This window comes from Oncorhynchus tshawytscha, linkage group LG16 (genome assembly GCF_018296145.1).
Source record: "Oncorhynchus tshawytscha isolate Ot180627B linkage group LG16, Otsh_v2.0, whole genome shotgun sequence".
NCBI lineage: Eukaryota > Metazoa > Chordata > Actinopteri > Salmoniformes > Salmonidae > Oncorhynchus > Oncorhynchus tshawytscha.
Genome location: NC_056444.1, coordinates 47,711,610 through 47,730,714, shown reverse-complemented (window position 1 = coordinate 47,730,714; position 19,105 = coordinate 47,711,610). Strand labels below are relative to the sequence as shown.

General features: G+C 45.3%; 1 protein-coding gene across 2 annotated transcripts; it reads right to left on the bottom strand.

Annotated features, from left to right (window-relative positions):
- Positions 1–1,466: 1,466 nt before the first annotated feature.
- LOC112215173 (transcription initiation factor TFIID subunit 4) lies at positions 1,467–14,629 on the bottom strand. 2 transcript variants are annotated; one of them, XM_042299242.1, is made up of 16 exons: positions 14,386–14,626; positions 13,483–14,214; positions 12,550–12,698; positions 9,633–9,740; positions 9,396–9,536; positions 9,191–9,313; positions 9,009–9,098; positions 8,635–8,880; positions 8,195–8,330; positions 5,274–5,388; positions 4,975–5,144; positions 4,758–4,888; positions 3,968–4,093; positions 3,759–3,815; positions 3,469–3,588; positions 1,467–3,308 (listed from the first exon to the last, which is right to left on the bottom strand). In XM_042299242.1, the coding sequence occupies exons 1-16, from the start codon at positions 14,597–14,599 to the stop codon at positions 3,144–3,146; spliced, it is 2,823 nt and encodes a 940-aa protein (XP_042155176.1). In that variant the 5' UTR covers positions 14,600–14,626; the 3' UTR covers positions 1,467–3,143. The 2 variants fall into 2 exon arrangements, with proteins under 2 accessions (XP_042155176.1, XP_042155177.1); XM_042299243.1 differs by lacking the exons at positions 1,467–3,308; positions 3,469–3,588; positions 3,759–3,815; positions 3,968–4,093 and adding an exon at positions 4,207–4,640 and having other exon boundaries at positions 14,386–14,629.
- Positions 14,630–19,105: the final 4,476 nt, after the last annotated feature.

Here is a 19,105-nt window from a genome sequence, read left to right as displayed (position 1 = left end):
TATGTATGATATATCAATTTCATAGTGCTAGTGCTAATCTCACAGGAGGGGTGTGTGTGTGTGTGTGTGTGTGTACAGTGTGTACAGTGTGTACACACACACACACACACACACACACTAAAGAGTATCACCGTCTAATCCTCTCCCACTGATAAAGAACTGCTCTGTGGATGAGAGTCATCAGTAGGGATCTATCCAAACAAACTTGTCGGTCTCTTGCTCAGCTCTGCTGCTCAGAGGGATTTGGCTCCTTTTGGTGATTCAACCTGCTAATGTATTTCTGTCAGGATGCTCTCTCCCATATGTCTCACCCAGCATTCATTGAGAAGTCCTGGCCGATGAGGTCAGATACGTGAAAGACAATCTGTATGATTACTCAGAAAGGATGAACATATTTGTATTGGGGTAGACTTCAATGCCATGCTGTCCTTGTAAGGGTTATAGACTGGATGAAGTCACAGGGTTTCACAGGCACCGATTGTCTGCAGAGTGAACGGAAACAAACAACTCCATAAACCTCATATCCACACGGTTTGAAACAGGGACATGACTGGGTGTGCTTTTCCCGGCGAGCCACCGCTGAGCTGCCCAACTCGGAGTGTGTGTGTGTGGGTGTAACCCAGCGGTGTGTACCTACAGATCAACAGCCTGCATTCTCAAGTCACTGGAGCCAGAGTACAGCCAGGAGACAGGGCTCCTGGTGCTGCTTGGCTTGCTCATAAAATCTCCTATCAGTCTGGCAGCTTAAGCACATATTTCTTGCTGTTGGGGGGGGGGACTGACTGTACGCTCCGAAGGCTACTGTGCTGATAGAGGCATATGCATGGGTGGAATAGGGTGAGCAAAAATACTAATAATCACTCTGGGAATTTACCACTGTCATATCCACAGGCATTCGGCTTATAGACATGTTAGTCTCAGCTCAAAATGCTGCCCCTGGGATTTTTATTTTGTGAACCGAACTCCATTCACATGCGAGTGTGATTTTGGTTCTATTGATGTGGACCATGTTCAAATATGCAGTGTTCACGTGCTAGATGGAACTAGGAAACTGGGAAATGCCTGACTTGCTAACTGGTTGAACGCGACACATGTATAACTGCAACCAGTTAGCAAGTCGGAAACGAGTTTCTTAGTTCCGACTAGTAGTACATGAACGCGGCAATAGATGCAGATGAGATCGCTCTTACTCCCAAAGACACCAAGCAAATGGATTTCTTTTGATGAGATTGACCACTGTTTGAGGGATGTGGAGATTTAGTGATACAATAGTGCCCTCCACTGAAAGAACTATGTACTGCACTTGAACTCAGGAACTGTTAAAAAAAATCCCTGGTGTCATTGCAGCCCATCTGTCTCTGTTAATACAGTAGGTAGACACTGTATAAGACAAACTATAAAATGCAGGCATTGAGAGGGGTTTAAGCTAGATCCACCCCAGGCAGAAAGACATGCAGCACAACAACTTATTTTTCATTTTTTTAATGAAGGAGATTATTCTCTTTCAATCCCCTATAAACAATCACCATTAAAAACCTTTCATTGAGAGTATTTACATATTAACAAATGGCTGTGCAAAACTTATATTTACATAATATACTTCCGTTTTTCATTGAAAACTGTGTTGGCCGATAGAAAATGGACAGAGGGAAATGTATGTAACAGTTGCCAGGGGCGATGGTATAAAAACATATCAATACTGATTGACTAGCAGAGAAAAATTGTTGAGAAAAGAAAATTAATCTTCTATTGACAGACCTTACAAAAAGGCCAACTGAAGTATGTACAGCTAGAAAAGTTGAATCAATATACATTTTTCATACACTACCATCCAAAACAACCAATTAGTATGTGCACTAACAAAATATTTAAATGATATAGAAAGTGGGTGTATACCTCTGGGGGAGGTGCAGTCCATATTCTGCATTCCATCACACATCACCATGGCAGCCAGCAATGGCCTACCTCCAAACATAAATAGGCTATTTATTGCCAACGTTGCATCAACGTCTCAGTCTCACTTTGCATTGTTGCATCAACAATTAATTATTATTTACATGACTCTTTTGAAAAAAGAAATATTCATAAACTTGTTCATGTTTATCCTCCCCCCCCCCTCCACACACAGTCTACCGGTAGAAACATATGATTTGTATGAACTGTGATTGGCAGACTGTTTCCTTAGGATGTCACATGTGCACCAGAAATGAGCGCGCACACAAGCTCGCGTCCATTTCCATAACCTTTACAACAGACATATTGACATAATCATAATAACGGATTCAAAAACAAGGCAAACGGGAAGTTACACTAAAACAGAAATCAAACAATGCCTAAAAACTGACTGAATAACAAGTAGGGGTCCTGTAATGTTATCAGAGTTCTAGAGTGAGACATGTATCATTCATATGGCTTTATTTTGGTAAAAAGGCAACTCAGCAGAAGACTTGTATCAGTCAAGTAAAAATAAAAAAACACACACAAAAAAAATATTCCACAGGTAATAGCACTAGAATGAATGACTATAAAATAGTCTCTAACCCCACCTCTATCACCCAACAAAAGGCCCAGAATTCCTGTTTGGTCAGGGATTTTACGAATGCAGTTTAGTACATTTGTTTGTTAACCGTGTTAAAAGGGTCCTCGCTGGGGTTCTTTATAAAAAAAGTCTAATCATAGAAGCCTCTTGCATGAGGTTAAAGGTTGGCAAAGCTATGCACCTACTGTGAATGAGGATGTATCCAGACCCAAAGGAGACCTCACAAATAAGAGCATTTCCCCATCCAGGGCACCAGAGGGCAGTGTATGGGAGGGGACCAGGTTGCCAGTAGCTGGTCCCAAGAGAACTGTGAGAGGCACGGGGGTAAAGGAGGGTCCAGAAGACCCACCACCTCACCTTTGAGGAGGGCGTGTAGGGCACAGCTGATGATTCATATTCCAGGCGCCGCTGGTCTGCCTTCCCTCCAGGTCATGATTGTAGGAGAGCACAGAAGAGGAGGAAGTGCCGTCACGTGCAGCTCTATAAGGGAGCTGCTATTGGGAGCGTCTGGCCTCTGATCTGTCGGGGGGAGGTGTTATTGGAGACTGAGTCACGTGCATCCGAGTGACTGGTTTCTCTCATTAGTGTCTCGTCTCCCTGTGTGTTATTTGAGGAAGCCTTTGTAGAGCAGATGTGAGCTACTGGTTTCTCTCTCATTCTCCAGACAGAAGAGCAGGTCCCTGAGGTTGACCCTGGTGATGCGCTGGCGCTGAGGTCTGGAGCCTCCGCTATTGGCCCCACCCGACGACGAGGGACCAGAGCCAGAACCCTGCGGAGAGGGAGGGGGAGACAAGAGAAAGGAACATCCATGTTGATCTTCAAAAACATGTGTATGCATAAACCGCTATCAATCCACACGTTTGGATCCTTGTTAAGCGCAATATATATAGGCAATGATCGAGCCTAGAGTAGTGGTCATGATACTCTACCTCAGCCCCGGCGCCGTTGACGGGGGACTCCATTTTCCGTTTCTTCCTGGGGCCGATGGCTGCCAGGGCCGTCATGTTGGCCTCCTTCTGCCTGATCTGATTCAGCTCCTGCTGCTGCATCTAGACCACACACAGAGGGAACAGGCATGACACACACAATGCTCCTGTGCTTGGAGACTGAGACAAGTGACACACAGAGTATGAGAAACACTACCAATCATTAGCGCACAACATAATACGCTAATGTTATACGCACTCTGCATACAGCGACACAAACGCTCTCCTCTCACCTCTTTGGCCTTCTGTTTGAGCCGAAGCTGCTCTGGGTCCTCTTGCCGCGATCGAGACTGGGGGGGAAGAGGCACGGAATTCACTATCAACACTACTGGCACTTACAGTATAAGACCACTAGATGGTGTAAAAAGACTATGTAACATGGTTGAAGTTGCACCTCCACATTTCTAATGTTAGTGCATCAATGCCTGTGGTGGTGAGTTACCTTGGCAGCCTTCATCAGGATCTCCCTCTCCTGCTCCTCCTTCCTCTGTTTCTCCATCTGATCCAGCTGCTCATAGAACTTCAGCTGGGCTCGCACGTCACTCACCTGTTCATACTTATCATCCTCCTGAAGGAGAGAGAGAGATAATGGATTACAAGGGTAAAAATGGATTACTTTTTGTTGTTGTACTTTTTACCCTCTTTTCTCCCCAATTTTGTGATATCCAAGTGGTAGTTACAGTCTTGTCCCTTCGCTGCAACTCCCGTATGGACTCGGGAGAGGCGAAGGTCGAGAGCCATGCATCCTCCGAAACACGACCCCGACAAGCCGCACCGCTTCTTGAAACACTGCTCGCCTTAACCCGGAAGCCAGCCGCACCAATGTGTCAGAGGAAACGCCGTCCAGCTGGCAAACGAAGTCAGCGTGCACACTCCCCCGGCCCGCCACAAGGAGTCGCTAGAGCGCGATGGGACAAGGGCATTCCGGCAGGCCAAACCCTCCCCTAACACGGACGACGCTGGGCCAATTGTGCGCCCCCTCATGGGTCTCCCGGGTTGCGACACAGCTTGGGCTCGAACCCGGGTCTGTAGTGACGCCTCTAGCGCTGCGATGCAATGCCTTAGACCGCTGCGCCACTCGGGAGTCCCCTTCAGCACTTTTTGAAGATGAAAGGCTAGCAACAACAAGGATGACAACCCAGTGTCGACAGAAAACAACAGAACTTAATAGCTCATTAAAGAACGCGTGAACCTCCTTCACGCCAACACCCACAGAAGCTGTGTTCTCTCACCTTGAAGGTGATGTTTTTCTGCTGCGCCACCTCCGTCACTTTCTCCAGCAGGTTCTGCAGCCGCTGCTGTGTTGCATGTGAAACGTAGTTGATAACCTCTGGCCCCAGGTCAATCACCCCAAACCTCCTACCTGTTACAAGGGAAAAGGAGATGTTAAGAGATTTTAGGTACAGTGTGTGTGTGTGCATGCGTGCGTTTATGTGGTGTGCGTCTCACCGATCTCCTGTACTCTCCGGGTTAGTGAGGTGGTGTGGAGGAAGGCCTCGTCCTTACAGGAGCGAGTCACCGCGCCCACCAGCTCAGAGTTGGTTGCCAGGATACGGGCACTCTCCTCTGACAGGTTGACTCCAGCCATGGAGGCCACGTCATTGATATCATCATCATCTCTGGATGAAGGAGACAGGGAAAGAAGAGAAATAACTATTTCTAAAGGCCTCTTTTTCACTTTAACAATTCTGAAATTCCCGGACTTGTGCGTGCATGCGCGCGCGCGCGTGTGTGTGTGGATGGATTACTTGAAGGTTCCTCCGCTTGCCTCCTTCAGCTTGTTCTTCTGTGCAACAGAGAGCATAGACTGGCGCCCCAGTGTTACCTTGGCCCCTGGTGATAGAGCTTGTTTCACTACAGGAACTGAGACACAGACAGGGAGACAGAGAGCGCAAGATGGGGGAGGAACTGTTACATAACAGACACTCGACCTTCACACAGGCTCCTCGACCTTTCACATTGTATAATGTATCATTTACACATCAATAAGTATTCATCTTCTTCTTGGTACATCTGCTGTGAGCAGAAGAGAGGAGCCGAGATCAAGAGGAAGAGAGATGGAAGAAGAACATGTCACAGACTAGCGCTTTCTTGAGCAATATCGCATGCAGTTACATTCATCTCTCACAAGGGGGCAGTGTTTCCATACAGTCCAGTGAACACATGTAAAGTGTATTTCCATTCAAAATTCTACTTTCCCTTACCCTAATTTTAACCCAGGTGCATCATGCACAGAAATGTGAGGAGGCAAGGTATGTGAGGATGGCTCAGAGATAGAAGTGGAGAATTTAGCTTTTTTTAACTCCTGTAATCCATAATAAGAGCTATAATCATTATGCTTAATTTGATGTCAGAAATTTGTTTATTTTCCGGCATATCTAAGCAAACTTCTTGAGCTGTCCGTTTCTCACTGACTGGTGGTAACATTTTTTAAAGAAACTAAATATGCTTCTCTGCTCAAATCTGGGTAAAAGATTGAAAGGATGTGAGTACATTTAGTTTTTGCTTGCTTTTCTAAAGTCTACCAACCTTACCAGCAGGCATGCCAGCTAAGATGGTTAGGCATGCTAGTTACTCTAACTTGATTGATGGCCTGAAATGGTTTCTTGGTAGCTAGATATAGGAGGTTGGAAGATTGGTAACCTATTTGGGATAGCATTACAGAAATCACTTTAATTTAATAAACCCTAACCCCTAAGCCTAAAATAGCCTTTGTCCTCGTGGAGACCTGAGAAATGTCCCCCACGAGGGAGAATTTTCCTTGTGGCGACTCTGAGATTTCCAGTACCCACGAGGATAGTAATACAAGCCCCCCCCCCACACACACACACTACTGCCGTCTCCATTAGCTAATAGCAGCCGGCCACAGACCGAAAACGTCGGTCTGACGCTTTCTATCATTGACACTGCCATTGTTCACACTGAGCGCGTTTGTCCCAGAGACGCCCAGTGGAAAAATAGCCAACACAGAAAAGCTCCTATCCTGCACAGGAGAAGTATTATACAGCGATGGTATGTGAAAGCACTAGGGTTCATCTGAAATAAGACAACTAATACGTTATCCTTTGTATAAATTATATTTCTGTTTGAGAAATGGCTGATATTTTCATGTACAGTCGTGGCCAAAAGTTGAGAATGACACAAATATTAATTTCCAAAGTTTGCCGTTTCAGTGTCTTTAGATATTTTGTCAGATGTTATTATGGAATACTGAAGTATAAGTACAAGCATTTCATAAGTGTCAAAGGCTTTTATTGACAATTACATGAAGTTGATGCAAAGAGTCAATATTTGCAGCCCTGGCATGCTGTCAATGAACTTCTGGGCCACAACCGGACCGATGGCAGCCCATTCTTGCATAATCAATGCTTGGAGTTTGTCAGAATTTGTGGGTTTTTGTTTGTCCACCCGCCTCTTGACAATTGACCACAAGTTCAATGGGATTAGGGTCTTGGGAGTTTCCTGGCCATGGACCCAAAATATGATGTTTTGTTCCCCGAGCCACTTCCCCAATTATCACTTTTGCCTTAAGGTAAGGTGCTCCATCATGCTGGAAAAGGCATTGTCCGTCACCAAACTGTTCCTGGATGGTTGGGAGAAGTTGCTCTCGGAGTATGTGTTGGTACCATTTTTTATTTGTGGCTGTGTTCTTAGGCAAAATTGTGAGTGAGACGTGAACGGTCTCAGGATGCTTTACTGTTGGCATGACACAGGACTGATGGTAGCGCTCACCTTGTCTTCTCCGGACAAGCTTTTCTCCGGATGCCCCAAACAATTGGAAAGGGGATTCATAAGAGAAAATTACTTAACCCCAGTCCTCAGCAGTCCAATCCCTGTACCTTTTGCAGAATATCAGTCTGTCCCTGATGTTTTTCCTGGAGAGAAGTGGCTTCTTTGCTGCCCTTCTTGACACCAGGCCATCCTCCAAAAGCCTTTGCCTCACTGTGCGTGCAGATGCCTGCTGCCATTCCTGAACAAGCTCTATACTGGTGGTGCCCCAATCCCACAGCTGAATCAACTTTAGGAGACGGTCCTGGCGCTTGCTGGACTTTCTTGGGTGCCCTGAAGCCTTCTTCACAACAATTGAACCACTCTCCTTGAAGTTCTTGATGATTTGATAAATGCTTGATTTAGGTGCAATCTTACTGGCAGCAATATCCTTGCCTGTGAAGCCCTTTTTGTGCAAAGCATTGATGACGGCACATGTTTCCTTGCAGGTAACCATGATTGACAGAGGAATGATTCCAAGCACCACCCTCCTTTTGAAGCTTCCAGTCTGTTATTCGAACTCATCAGCATGACAGAGTGATCTCCAGCCTTGTCCTCACCAACACTCACACCTGTGTTAACGAGAGAATCACTGACATGATGTCAGCTGGTCCTTTTGTGGCAGGGCTGAAATGCAGTGGAAATGTTTTTTGGGGGATTCAGTTCATTTGCATGGCAAAGAGGGACTGCAATTAATTGCAATTCATCTGATGACTTATCATAACATTCTGGAGTACATGCAAATTGCCATCATACAAACTGAGGCAGCACACTTTGTGAAAATTAATATTTGTGTCATTCTTAAAACTTTTGGCCACGACTGTAGAATATGTACACAAACATCAAACACAAAGGCATGACGCAGTTAAGACGATGGGACGCAGACAATACAAACGCACACCTGTTTGCAGCTGTTTGACCACCTGCGGATGTCCCATGATGATGCGACTGTGGGACTGGCCTCGGAAAGTAACCATGGGCGACTGGGCCAGAGTTACCTGAGTACTCGCCAACGCCCCCTGCTGCTGGGGCACCATCTACACAGAGAGAGAGAGGAGAGAGAGAGGTATAAAACATGATTCACACAATAGAGCACACCTTACTGTTCAGGCTCGGGTATATATTTTTAACATTGTCCTTTCTAGCATGGTTCCAGCAATCACGGTGGATGCGTAACCAGGCCGGCCCAGTGCAACTCGGCTTTGCCATGTAGATCTACTTCGGGTCATCCCTCAACATAACATAGTCATATAGACTTCATGTGACACGAAGAACAACAAGGCAACCCCCCTATACAATACATGGACACACTGAGTGGAGTATCGTTAGGATATAGTATACCAGGCCAGGCTTGCTGTGAGGTGTCAGGGCCGGGCTGATGACAGGGGACTGGTGCATGGTCCCCTTGGCCCCGGGGCTGGTGGTTCTGTTAAGAGGGAGTCTCTGTGCAGCGGCCGTGCCCCCCAGCGCCACTGTAGTCAGGGCTGTGGAGGAGGAGGCAGGCTGGACGCTGGCCTGGGGAAGCTGGCTCTGCTGGATGAAGGCTGTCGAGTCGGGGGTCATCTGACGCAGTGCAGGGAGACTCCTCTGGAGATGGGGAGGGAGAGCACAGGTCATTCCCTCATCGATATTGCATCTTCCGGGCCACTTGTATTTGTTTGGGTAGCGAGTGAATAGCTAGCTACATTAAAGAACGGAAAAGCCATCGGTCTCACCTTGAGGAAAGGCACAAGATATGGCTGAGGAGAGGAGTTGAGCTCCCGGTATAACCGACTGGTGAACTCCTCAGCTTCGATCTTACCTTCCTGCAGTGGTAGAAAAAACACAGACATCAATGTAGAAAGACAGAGTGAGGAGTAAGAGAGAGAGTGAAATGGACACAGACAGACAGACGTACCAACAGGCTCTTGACCAGGTCCTTGACACTGGCCGTGGTCTCTGACGACTGCTTCCCGCTGGATGCCAGCTTGATCAGCGTGGAAAGGAAGTTCTTGCATTTCTTCACATTCTCCAGGGTCTCCTACACACACACACGTAAAAACCATTGCATGACCATTTAGGAGTAGACAAATGCAGGAGGGAGTAGAGGAGTGTCGTCTCACTATAGTGGTAGTGGGAGTGCCTGGTGTCCCGGTAGCTCCGGGGGTCCCTGCTCGCTGGTTAACTGCTGCTGTTGCCGCCGAGCCAGGCGGCACTGGGGCCTGACCTGGGGTGGCAGCCGCCCCACCCAGCACAATGGTGTTCTGCAGGAGAAAAGGGACAAAGGGAGCAGGGGATGAAATGAGACAAAGGGGAGAGGGTGAGATAATTAAAGAGAAGAGATAGGGGGGTGTACCTACCTGCTGTAGCACAGGAGGCCTCTGGAGGACAGTAGTCTGGGCTGGGGTGCCCTGCTTGATGATGGTGGTGGGGGTCACCTGACGGGCCATGAGGGGCATCCCTGGAGCCTACAGGATAGGACAAGGGTTCTGGGGACGGTTGCACCAATGGGTGGTAACTCTACGTCACACCTTAAAATTAGACCTATTGCACGGCCTGGGCATAACCCTTCTATGAGCCATGTCTGGGAGTAGAATCCACGCCTTGTAGGGAGCAGGCATATTCTTTCATGATATGCACAGAATATAATAGCAATCTCTGTTTTCAAAGGGATGCGAGTCTCGTGTTCAAATTTCACAACCGACGCAGGCTTTTCATGTTGCCTATGCGTCAATAGCTACATAATACACTTGATTTATGCTACATTATAGCATGCTAAATGTGTCTGATCAGATATTAGCGAACAAATAGATGATCCACCACCTCCTCTTATTTGCCCAGACAGAAACCAATTAACCAAACATATAGACTGAGATTCTGTGAAACAAAATCATATCGATTGATCATCAGACAAGTCAAGAGCTTTTAGTCGGAATATAGCCTAGGCTACTACACGAGTGACGAGCAAAATAATCCACATGTTATACTAGGCTACCGTAGGCTACATAGCATACCAGCAAAATATTCTGATAACACTGCTAGACGAGCAAACTAGACTAAAGATCATCAACACTCAACCTCAATTTGGCTAACATTTTCCCAGCCTAATTGTAACCAAATATCCAAACGGATATTCGGTGAAAACAAAAATCGGACATTGATTCATTCATCAAGATACAGTGCCTTGCGAAAGTATTCGGCCCCCTTGAACTTTGCGACCTTTTGCCACATTTCAGGCTTCAAACATAAAGATATAAAACTGTATTTTTTTGTGAAGAATCAACAACAAGTGGGACACAATCATGAAGTGGAACGACATTTATTGGATATTTCAAACAAATCAAAAATTGAAAAATTGGGCGTGCAAAATTATTCAGCCCCTTTACTTTCAGTGCAGCAAACTCTCTCCAGAAGTTCAGTGAGGATCTCTGAATGATCCAATGTTGACCTAAATGACAAATGATGATAAATACAATCCACCTGTGTAATCAAGTCTCCGTATAAATGCACCTGCACTGTGATAGTCTCAGAGGTCCGTTAAAAGCGCAGAGAGCATCATGAAGAACAAGGAACACACCAGGCAGGTCCGAGATACTGTTGTGAAGAAGTTTAAAGCCGGATTTGGATACAAAAAGATTTCCCAAGCTTTCAACATCCCAAGGAGCACTGTGCAAGCGATAATATTGAAATGGAAGGAGTATCAGACCACTGCAAATCTACCAAGACCTGGCCGTCCCTCTAAACTTTCAGCTCATACAAGGAGAAGACTGATCAGAGATGCAGCCAAGAGGCCCATGATCACTCTGGATGAACTGCAGAGATCTACAGCTGAGGTGGGAGAGAATGTCCATAGGACAACAATCAGTCGTATATTGCACAAATCTGGCCTTTATGGAAGAGTGGCAAGAAGAAAGCCATTTCTTAAAGATATCCATAAAAAGTGTTGTTTAAAGTTTGCCACAAGCCACCTGGGAGACACACCAAACATGTGGAAGAAGGTGCTCTGGTCAGATGAAACCAAAATTGAACTTTTTGGCAACAATGCAAAACGTTATGTTTGGCGTAAAAGCAACACAGCGCATCACCCTGAACACACCATCCCCACTGTCAAACATGCTTTTCTTCAGCAGGGACAGGGAAGATGGTTAAAATTGATGGGAAGATGGATGGAGCCAAATACAGGACCATTCTGGAAGAAAATCTGATGGAGTCTGCAAAAGACCTGAGACTGGGACAGAGATTTGTCTTCCAACAAGACAATGATCCAAAACATAAAGCAAAATCTACAATGGAATGGTTCAAAAATAAACATATCCAGGTGTTAGAATGGCCAAGTCAAAGTCCAGACCTGAATCCAATCGAGAATCTGTGGAAAGAACTGAAAACTGCTGTTCACAAATGCTCTCCATCCAACCTCACTGAGCTCAAGCTGTTTTGCAAGGAGGAATGGGAAAAAATTTCAGTCTCTCGATGTGCAAAACTGATAGAGACATACCCCAAGCGACTTACAGCTGTATTCGCAGCAAAAGGTGGCGCTACAAAGTATTAACTTAAGGGGGCTGAATAATTTTGCACGCCCAATTTTTCAGTTTTTGATTTGTTAAAAAAGTTTGAAATATCCAATAAATGTTGTTCCACTTCATGATTGTGTCCCACTTGTTGTTGATTCTTCACAAAAAAATACAGTTTTATATCTTTATGTTTGAAGCCTGAAATGTGGCAAAAGGTCGCAAAGTTCAAGGGGGCCGAATACTTTCGCAAGGCACTGTAAGTCCCCACGCTTGTCTCAAAGCAGCGCCGATAACACTGGCCCAATCATAAGGGTGCGGTTGACCACATACGGCTATTGCTTTAAAGTATTTAAAACAGTTGGACGACTTTGGGAGTTTCAGTAAGCAACAACATGATAAATGCCTTCAACGGCATTAACTTTATACTCATTCCCAAAGCAATTATTGATTGATCCATCCAGCTGTGGTTGAGAAAACGTGCATGGCGGTGGGCTTTGCGAAGTGATGGGACATGCCTCGCAATGTTTAGAACTGCCACTGGGCGCTGCCTAGCAACCATCATTATGAAGCATCACATCTCATGAACGTGCGTTGTATATGCCGCAGTAGTCTAGTTTTTGGTTGGTGCGACAGGTGTAAATTAACCGGCTCTGTGTCACCTCTGTTCACCTGTGTCGCTCTTTCATCCCTCTCTTTATTCAATCACACTGTGATCTCTCCATCACTGGAGCTAAGAGATGATTACAGTTTCAGTGTGTGTGTGTACCTGTACAGAGGTGATCTGGACAGGGGGCGTGCTGGTGGGGGTGGCTGGCCGTGGGGTCATGGGGCTCTGGGACTGAGCCTGCATCTGGGCCAGGGTCTGCTGGTGGATCATTAACAGCTGCCCACTCTCACTGCGCACCAACACCATCCCTGCACAGGGCAGAGGGCATGGAGGGGGTCAGAGATGAGGTCAAACAGGGGTCATAGATCAACAGACAGAATCGCTAAATACACCACAATTGAATAACTTCTAAAGCATTGTTTGCTTAGAAAATATATTTGGCCACTCTTGGCATAAAAGTGGTACAGTAAAAAGTAATTATCACGAAAACTTAACTTTCAGTGGCGAGCTTAATGGTGGATAGCATTGTTAGACAGAACCAGTGAGACATGCAGTTCCAACAAAAAAAATGGACACATGCTTGCAACTAGGTTACATGATGCACTACAGTGTCAGTGTGCCCCTTGACACTGGGTCGGTCCATGGTATGTGTGCTATCAGGACCACACGACAGAGAACAGCACAACAGCCAACACTAATCTGCTTTTACAAGCAAAACAAGTAGACAGAATCAATAGAATGTTCCCACAGGTCACAGTGTGCTAGAGGAGCATGAACAATGGACAGCAAAGCGTGCACACACCACACACACACACACACACAGGGATAGAGTACAGTATAGCAACTGGACAGTTTGTCTGATAAACAAACAAAAGACTTGTCTGTGTGCCACAGCGATGACAAGTGTAGTTGAGAATGCTAGCCATAAGTTTGCAATAAAGTTTGTTTATCACATAGATAGAGCCTTGAAACGCTGCCAGCAAGATGCATTGTATCCCCTCTCCACTCACTGACATAATTGGCTACTCTAACACATCAAATCATGCTTCAATGAATCAGCTATACAATATCAACTGAGAATGGAAAAGTTACCTGGGGGGAGCTGAATGTTTTGGATGTTTGGAGCATTCTGTTGGGGCTGCGGAAGTCTCGGGGCCAATACCTGAGGAGCGATCGCCCTTATCCCACCAGGACTGATTGCAATAGTCGATGGGCTTTTCGCTACAGCTGCTGCCGTCCCCGTCACCTGTGCGGTCTTTTGTATTGCCGTTTTTGGCGACTCCGACTTGTTGATTTGTGCTCCTGAACATGCAGGGTGAGCGACGTTGACAGATGATGTCAGAAAGGTATTGCTCCCGCTCGGCGAGGTGACTGCTCCGGCGATGTGCATAGGCGGCCTCACGAGCGTGACAGTGGGCACACTGTTTAGAACAGACGGCTGAGACGATACTACAGTTGAAGTGACAGCATTGTCCATTAGAGAGGTTTGAATGGAAGTTGAGGGTAAGATTACGTTTCCTTCGACCACGGAGCCTGGTCCGTTGTTGACAACTGTGACTGCGGGCACTGTGCTGCTTGCCGAGCTCACCAAATTCTGAGAGTTTATTACAACGCTACTTCCATTTAAAGTTTGTCCACCAGCCGACCCGGTTTTCCCGATCCCTTCCCCGTGATCGGGAACCACTGTTACCACACAACCGGCTGCCCCCGTCTTACTCTGACTGTGTCCCGCTGTCATGCCTGAGCCCGCCGCCGCCGTCGTCCCGGCGGCTGTATCCATGGTGGACCTCGTACTATTAATGACACCCGCTTGGACGCTAGTCCCTACAGCAGAGGAAACATGAGAGAAAGGGAAATATCAAATATATATAAATTGAACATAAGTATTAGCAAGAATTTAGTCAAGTGGTGTGGCTTAAAAAGATACGAAAACAGTCAAAACAACGTGAAATGTGCTAACCAGAGTCAGCCGCTAAAGCCATTATCTTACGGTACCTGGTTTAGCAAGCTCTTGTGAAAGTCCCATTTTGCTGTCCTGGACATTGGAGTTGCCAATGTGATTTGCGGCAGCCTGGACCCTGACTGCAGAGTTTCCGCGACCCGATCCCGTGAGCTCAGACTCCAAAGATCCAACTAGATCACTAACTACTTTCTCGTCCACCTCAGTGTTGAAAAAGGCATCATCCAGCAAATCCGAGCCCGCCGCCATCTTTTACCCTACTACACTCGATCGCGAGACGCATGCGCCGATTGGATACTCCGTCACTGACATCGGATTCCGGGTGCTCTGATTGGTTATTGCTAGATTTAAAGGTTGGGATAAACGGTTTTATCTTGCATTTCGGAATGCCAGCCGGATGAGAAAGCACGGACGGAAAAAATTGGTACGACAGTACAGATAGGATTGCCAAATGGAAACGAACCACAAGAGATGTTACCGATTGTACTTATTTGGAATCATTCTACAGGAAATAATGTGATTTCTTTGCTCTTTTGAGTTTTTATTCTCGACTCAAAATGGCTGCGTAGTTTTCATTTTTTTTTTCAGTTCTGTCGGACAACTGCTGTTACCACACGCACGAGGGCGCATATCGTGCGCTCGCTGCTGACTGTCAAATAGAACTAGGCAGCCTGCTGCTGGCCCCTCTGTCCGTCGCTGAGCTATGGAGGACAATAAAGACATCTCATGTCATTTGTTTTACATTTCTGTGTTCATGCTTTAGAGATTAAAGTTGTGCTATAGGCATAGGGTGAATTCAGAAAGAGTGTGACATCATTGCTCTTTTTTTATTATTAATGGAGGGAGCGCCCAAAAATATAAATGACGTCATGATTTCCCAAATCAACGTTTGTACCGACAGATGAAGCCAACTGAATAGCCTATCATTATAGACTATTCATTAAAACGCATCCTCCAAATCAAATTGTATTAGTCACATGCACTGAATACAACATGCACTGAATTCACCTTACAGTGAAATGCTTGCTTACAAGCCCCTGAGAGTTAAAAAAAAATATGTATAAGAATAAGAGAAAAGTCAAATGTAATTAAAGGTGTTGGTACAGAGTCAATGGGCAGGGGCACCCGTTAGTTGAGAAAGTATGTACATGTAGGTAGAGTTAATTAAAGTGCCTATGCATAGGTAACAGAGAGTGGCAGTGGAGGGGTAGCCATTTGACTAGATGTTCAGGACTGTTATGGCTTGAGGGTAGAAGCTGTTTAGAAGCCTCTTGGAACTAGACTTAGCGCTCCGTTACCGCTTGCCGTGTGGATTTTTAATGAATTTATTTGCAAATTATGGTGGAAAATAAGTATTTGGTCACCTACAAACAAGCAAGATTTCTGGCTCTCACAGACCTGTAACTTCTTCTTTAAGAGGCTCCTCTGTCCTCCACTCAATGAAAATGACAGGCCTCCCATATTTTTAAGTGGGAGAACTTGCACAATTGGTGGTTGACAAAATACTTTTTTGCCCCACTGTATGCATTTAGGTATTCTTGAATTACTGTTTTGTGAGCGAATTAGATCTTGATGATGTTAAACTATTAGACTTTGTTTTTTGTTTGAATCAAAGCATATATCCTGCCTAGTTGTAATATATATATATATATATATATATATATAGATATATTTTTTAACTTTTCAGCTTCATCTAATGGTAAAATCTCATTAGAAATGATGTGTTTTTGGTGTAACAGTATAGGCCTACTATGCTATTATATTCGGTTCTGTCATGTAAAATGCAAATGAATCATTATGTGATCTTGTTAGACACTGCTTCAGCTTTGACTTAACTTTACTAAAGGAGCACCATTGTGAGAAGTGATGATCTTCTGTTTGTAATAATAGTAATATGTGATGAGCCTGACTACACTGGTGGATTTACCATTAGGCACAATACACAATTGCCTCAAATCATCAAGGTCCTCATGAGCTGGGCATAAAAAAATACATTAAAACAAAATTACAATAATTTCTGTGCTTGAAGCCCCCTCATACTCCGCTCGAGGCATAATAAATAAATAATAAAGACATCTCCATTAACATCCATCTGTTTAATCCACCGCATCCGCCAATATCGTCCTTTCGCATCTGCGGTGGAAGGTGGCCGAGCTACAATGGTGCTTGTCAGACCAGGAGACATTCCGAAAATCAGTCTTCTCTTGAAAACATCTGTAGTGTCCAAATGGTTTGGGCTACACACTAATATATGAGACTAAATATGAGACTCCCCATTTTGCTCTGTGACCCCAACAAGTCCCATATCATCTTGGCTCCTGGACCCTGTCAGTGTATTTCAAGGCTGTTTTGAGACAATGACTTATCAGTGACCAAAGCCCTGCTCAGATAATCCCTACCATTGTATCGCTGAGTTGGCGTATTGCTGCTGCAAATGTACATGGCAGTCGTAATGTAAGTAACCTAATTTATGTCCCTCTAACTCGCCTGAATGCCTCTACAGCTATTGTATGCAGTAATCATGCGCCTATGAACCTGAGTTATATTGTTAGCACTGAGGCAGTTTGGCCTAGTAGGAAGTCCACTGTGTGCAGCTCACCCTGCACTATATGCTCAAACATAAATATCACTATCATGTCTAGCTCTGATCAGCCTCCCAGTAAAGCAATAAAAACAATACAAAAAAAGCCCATTCTTATGGGAAGGTGCTATAGACCACGAAGTGCTAACAGTCAGTATATGGATAATATGTGTGAAATGCTTGATGATAATCTATGTGATATCAACAGAGAGGTACAGTGCATTCGGAAAGTATTCAGAACTTCACTTTTTGTTACGTTACAGCCCTATTCTAAAATTGATTAAATAATTTTTTCCCCCTCATCAATCTACACACAATACCCGATAATGACAAAACAGAAATACCTTATTTACATAGGTATTCACACCCTTTGCTATGAGACTTGCAATTGAGCTCAGGTGCCTCCTGTTGCCATTGATCATCCTTGAGATGTTTCTACAACTTGATTGGAGTCCACCTGTTGTAAATTCAATTGATTGGACATGATTTGGAAAGACCTATACCAGTCTATATAAGGTCCCTCGGGTTGACAGTGCATGTCAGAGCAAAAACCAAGCCATGAGGTCGAAGGAAAACTCTGAGACAGGATTGTGTCGAGGCAAAGATCTGGCGATGGGTACCAAAACATTTCCGCAGCATTGAAGGTCCCCAAGAACACAGTGGCCTCCATCATTCTTAAATGGAAGAAGTTTGGAACCACAAACTCTTCCTAGAACTGGCCGCCCGGCCAAACGTGGGAGAAGGGCCATTGGTCAGGGAGTTCACCAAGAACCTGATGGTCACACCGTACACCTAGCAACCGTGTCAGCGTGCATGCGCCCGGCCCACCACTGGAGTCACTAGAGCACGATGGGACAAGGACATCCCTGCCGGACAAACCCTCCCCTAACTCGGACGACACTGGGCCAATTGTGCGCCAACCAATCAGAGCCTGTATGCGAACCAAGATCTTTAGTGGCACAGCTAGCACTGCAATGCAGTGCCTTAGACCACTGCGCCACTAGGGAGGCCCGATGGTCACTCTGACAGAGCTCCACAGTTCCTCTGTAGAGATGGGAGAACCTTCCTGAAGGACAACCATCTCTGCAGCACTCCACCAATCAGGCCTTTATGGTAGAGGGGCCAGACGGAAGCCAGATTCTCTGGTCTGATGAAACAAAGATTGAACTCTTTGGTCTGAATGCCAAGCATCATGTCTGGAGGAAACCTGGCAGCATCCCTACGGTGAAGCATGGTGGTGGCAGCATCATGCTGCGGGGATGTTTTTCAGCAGCACGGACTGGGAGACTAATCAGGATTGAGGGAAAGATAAATGGAGCAAAGTACAGAGAGATCCTTGATAAAAACCTGCTCCAGAGCGCTCAGGACCTCAGACTGGGGTGAAGGTTCAACTTCCAAACAGGACAACGACCCTAAGCACACAGCAACGACAAACAGGAGTGGCTTCGGGACAAGTCTCTGAATGTCCTTGAGTGGCCGGGCCAGAGCCCGGACTTTAACCCGGTCTAACATCTCTGGAGAGACCTGAAAATATATGTGCAGCAACACTCCCCATCCAACCTGACAGAGCTTGAGAGGATCTGCAGAGAAGAATGGCAGAAACTCCCCAAATACAGGTGTGCCAAACTTGTAGCGTCACACCCAAGAATACGCAAGTCTGTAATCGCTGGCAAAGGTGCTTCAACAAAGTACTGAGTAAAGGGTCTGAATACTTATGTAAATGTGATATTTCCCCCCCAAAATTATACATTTGCAAAAACGTATAAAAACCTGTTTTTGCTTTGTCATTGTTGGGTATTGTGCTTAGGTTGATGAGGGGGGAAAAAAACAATTTAACCCATTTTAGAATAAGTGAAAAGGGTCTGAATATTTTCCGAATACACTATATTTCAAGAGTGACCTAAATATTGAATAGCTTTCATCAAGCTGCCCACTCAAGAAAAAGCTTAAAAGTGTGACCAGTGCCTACAACCTGGTTCAGGTTTTCAGTAAACAGTATAGAATGTTTCATCCAATTGTATTGAAAACATCTTTACTAATGCTGCAGAAATCTACTCTAATGCGTATCCAAAACCATCTGATGTAGTGATCATAATATGCTAGCCATATCTAAGAAGGCTGGGCCTAATATAGTGTATAAGAGGTCATACAATACGTTTTGTAGTGATTACTAA